The sequence below is a fragment of the Uloborus diversus genome, chromosome 2 (assembly GCF_026930045.1).
Source record: "Uloborus diversus isolate 005 chromosome 2, Udiv.v.3.1, whole genome shotgun sequence".
NCBI lineage: Eukaryota > Metazoa > Arthropoda > Arachnida > Araneae > Uloboridae > Uloborus > Uloborus diversus.
The window spans coordinates 145,124,214-145,127,135 of record NC_072732.1 but is presented as its reverse complement, the minus strand read 5'-3'; the positions used below and the strand labels follow the sequence as shown (position 1 = coordinate 145,127,135).

At 37.1% G+C, this 2,922-nt stretch overlaps 1 protein-coding gene across 1 annotated transcript; it reads left to right on the top strand.

Annotated features, from left to right (window-relative positions):
* The first annotated feature begins 1,418 nt into the window (after nt 1-1,418).
* LOC129216584 (uncharacterized) lies at nt 1,419-2,378 on the top strand. Its single transcript, XM_054850798.1, has one exon. The coding sequence runs from the start codon at nt 1,419-1,421 to the stop codon at nt 2,376-2,378; it is 960 nt and encodes a 319-aa protein (XP_054706773.1).
* The last annotated feature ends 544 nt before the right edge of the window (nt 2,379-2,922 follow it).

Here is a 2,922-nt window from a genome sequence, read left to right as displayed (position 1 = left end):
CCCCCCTTAGACCCTTCTCGGGCGCAGAAGCATCTCCCATCTTTCTAAATTTGGTCGAGATCCAACGTAATCTGTTCGTTTGGGAACATACACACATATTCTATGTTTATTTATATAGATTTGTTTATTCATGTTTTTATGGGGGGGGGGGGGAGGATTAGCCTAAAAACAACAAAATCAAGTTTTGTAAATTCAGTTTTGTATAAGAATCTGAACTATCGCTGGACAAAATTTCAAGGATTTTAGCTACGTGGTCTTCCTGCACAAAATACTTCAGGAATTATCTGAAAATTATATGGTTTAGTAACGAAAGAGGTGAATTAAAATTTATGAGATTTTCGAGGGCGGCTTTTGGGGTAAGCTGTTCCCCCTTTATTTTGGCTTCTACGATCAAGCATCATATTAAAAAATATGAAAATCATCCCCAAGTAGTTAATATTTTGGATTCATCCATTTATGTAGATGATTTGATATCTGGTGCGAAATCTGATGAAGAAGTATATTACATATCATCGACAACTTTAGATATTTTTAAAGAAGCTGGAATGAATTTACGGAAATTTAATACTAATTCCGTAAAACTTCGAAAAATGTGGGAAGAAAAGGGAATGTGTGAAACAGCTGAACTATACCTTAAAGATCTTGGGTTTACTATGGAATACCAATTCTGATAGCTTGCATTTTGACGTTCCAGATTTTCGCGAGGATTGTAAAATCAATCCTTCAAAACGCGTTGTTTTGAAAACTGTTCTAAAGATATTTGATCCTCTTAAAATTCTTTCACCATTTACTGTTAGGATGAAAAGTTTGTTGCAAGAAACTTGGCAGCGAGGTATAGGATGGGACGAAAACTTACCTAATGATCTAAAATACGAGTGGGGAAGTTGGTGTTCAGAAATTGACCCAAGTTTGAGATACCTCGTAAATATTTTCCGGGGGGTTTAGAAAATTTTGATACCATAGAACTTCACATTTTTTCTGATGCAAGTCCTAAAGCTTATGGTGCTGTTGCATATTTTCGATGTGACAAAAATGATAATGAAATTCGGACCAGTCTTGTTTGGGCAAAATGTAGGGTTTCCCCTATAAAACTTTTGACAATCCCTCGCCTCGAACTTATGGGTGCGATAACAGCTGCTAGGATGTGCAAATATTTAAAAACTGTTTTTAGTTCTCATGTTTTAGATGTCCATATTTGGTCAGATTCCATTGTCACGCTACATTGGATAAAGGGTTCACCGATAAACTGGAAGCCTTTTGTGTCAAATAGGGTAGAAGAAATACAGTCTTTGACTAACCCCAGAATTTGGAATTTTACTCCAGGGAAAGCTAATCCTGGAGATTTGTTGACCAGAGGGGAAAGTTTAACTAGTCTTGTAGAAAATACATTATCGTTTGAAGGTCCAGATTGGTTATCAATGCCTGGGGAAAGGTGGCCGAAGCATGACATTCTTCCCAGCAATAATGATTATTTGATTGAAAAGAGGTCCAAATTAAATTCTATTCAGCTTTCCTGCTATGTTAAATTACTTACAGAACCATTGCTGGATTTAGGAAAATTTAGTAGATTTAATCGTGTATACAACATCACCGCTTGGATTTTCAGATTCCTTAATAACATTGATAAGAAAAAGACTAAGCTGTCAGGTGAGCTTATTACTGCAGAAATTACGAAATCGGAAAAATATTGGTTAAAGTTAACTCAACAAACTGTGTTCACTCTTGAGATTGAAGAACTGAAACTGGAAGAACCTATCAATAAAAATTCTCCTTTATACAATTTAAACCCTAAATTGGACGAAGATGGTTTATTATATTTATCGGGAAGACTTCGCTTATCTGATCTGCCTCTAAGGGAAAAAAATCCTTGGATACTCCCGGGCGGGGAGCAATTCACCAAACTGCTAATTCTTCAGGCCTATGAAAAAGTTTATCATTATGGAGTAGCCACAACCTTGGCGCATCTTCGAGAAACATATTACATCATCAAAGGAAGGAAATATGTTAAATCTGTGCTGAAATCTTGCATTATTTGCAAAAGATTTAAAGTTAGACCTGGCAAAGAAGAAATTGCTCCTTTACCGAAGGATAGGATAATTGAATCACCCCCTTTTGAGACCTGTGCTGTTGATTTCGCCTGCCCTATTTTTATCAAAACTAAATCGGGCCCGGAAAAAGCTTACATTGTGCTTTTCACCTGTGGAGTTACTAGAGCTGTTCATCTGGAAGTAGCATCTGACCTCAGCACTGAAACCTTCATCTTAGCTTTCAAAAGATTTGTTTCACGTAGAGGACTCTGTAAAATTGTATACAGTGATAATGCCAAGACCTTTATCAAAACTGATAGTTTACTGAAGGAGATTTGGAGTAAGAGCTGAAGTTCAACAGTATTTTACTAAAAACCGAATTGTGTGGAAATTTATTGTACCTAGAGCCAGCTGGTGGGGTGGGTTTTGGGAGCGCATGGTGCGTTCTGTCAAAACGCCCTTGAAGAAAGTTTTAGGACGATCTTGCTTAAGCTATGAAGAGATTCAAACCACTCTCACTGAGATCGAAGCTGTTATAAATGGAAGACCTTTAACTTACGTGTATAATGAAATTAACGAGCCATTTCCCCTAACTCCTTCTCATTTTCTGATAGGCAAGCGCCCAAATTTCTTTCCTGATATTCCTTCTGTGGCAGAACCAAAATCCAACAAAAAGACCCTCACGAAATTATTGAGATACAGAGATCAAATTTTAAACCATTTCTGGAAGCGTTGGAGAACGGAGTACTTACTGGAACTTCGATCCGCAAATCGCATCGTTCCAATAGATACTCCTACCAAATTCAAAATTGGAGACGTGGTTATAGTTCATGAAGACAAGGTTCCAAAGCACATGTGGAAAATAGGAGTTGTTAAAGACATTTTTTTTCGGCAG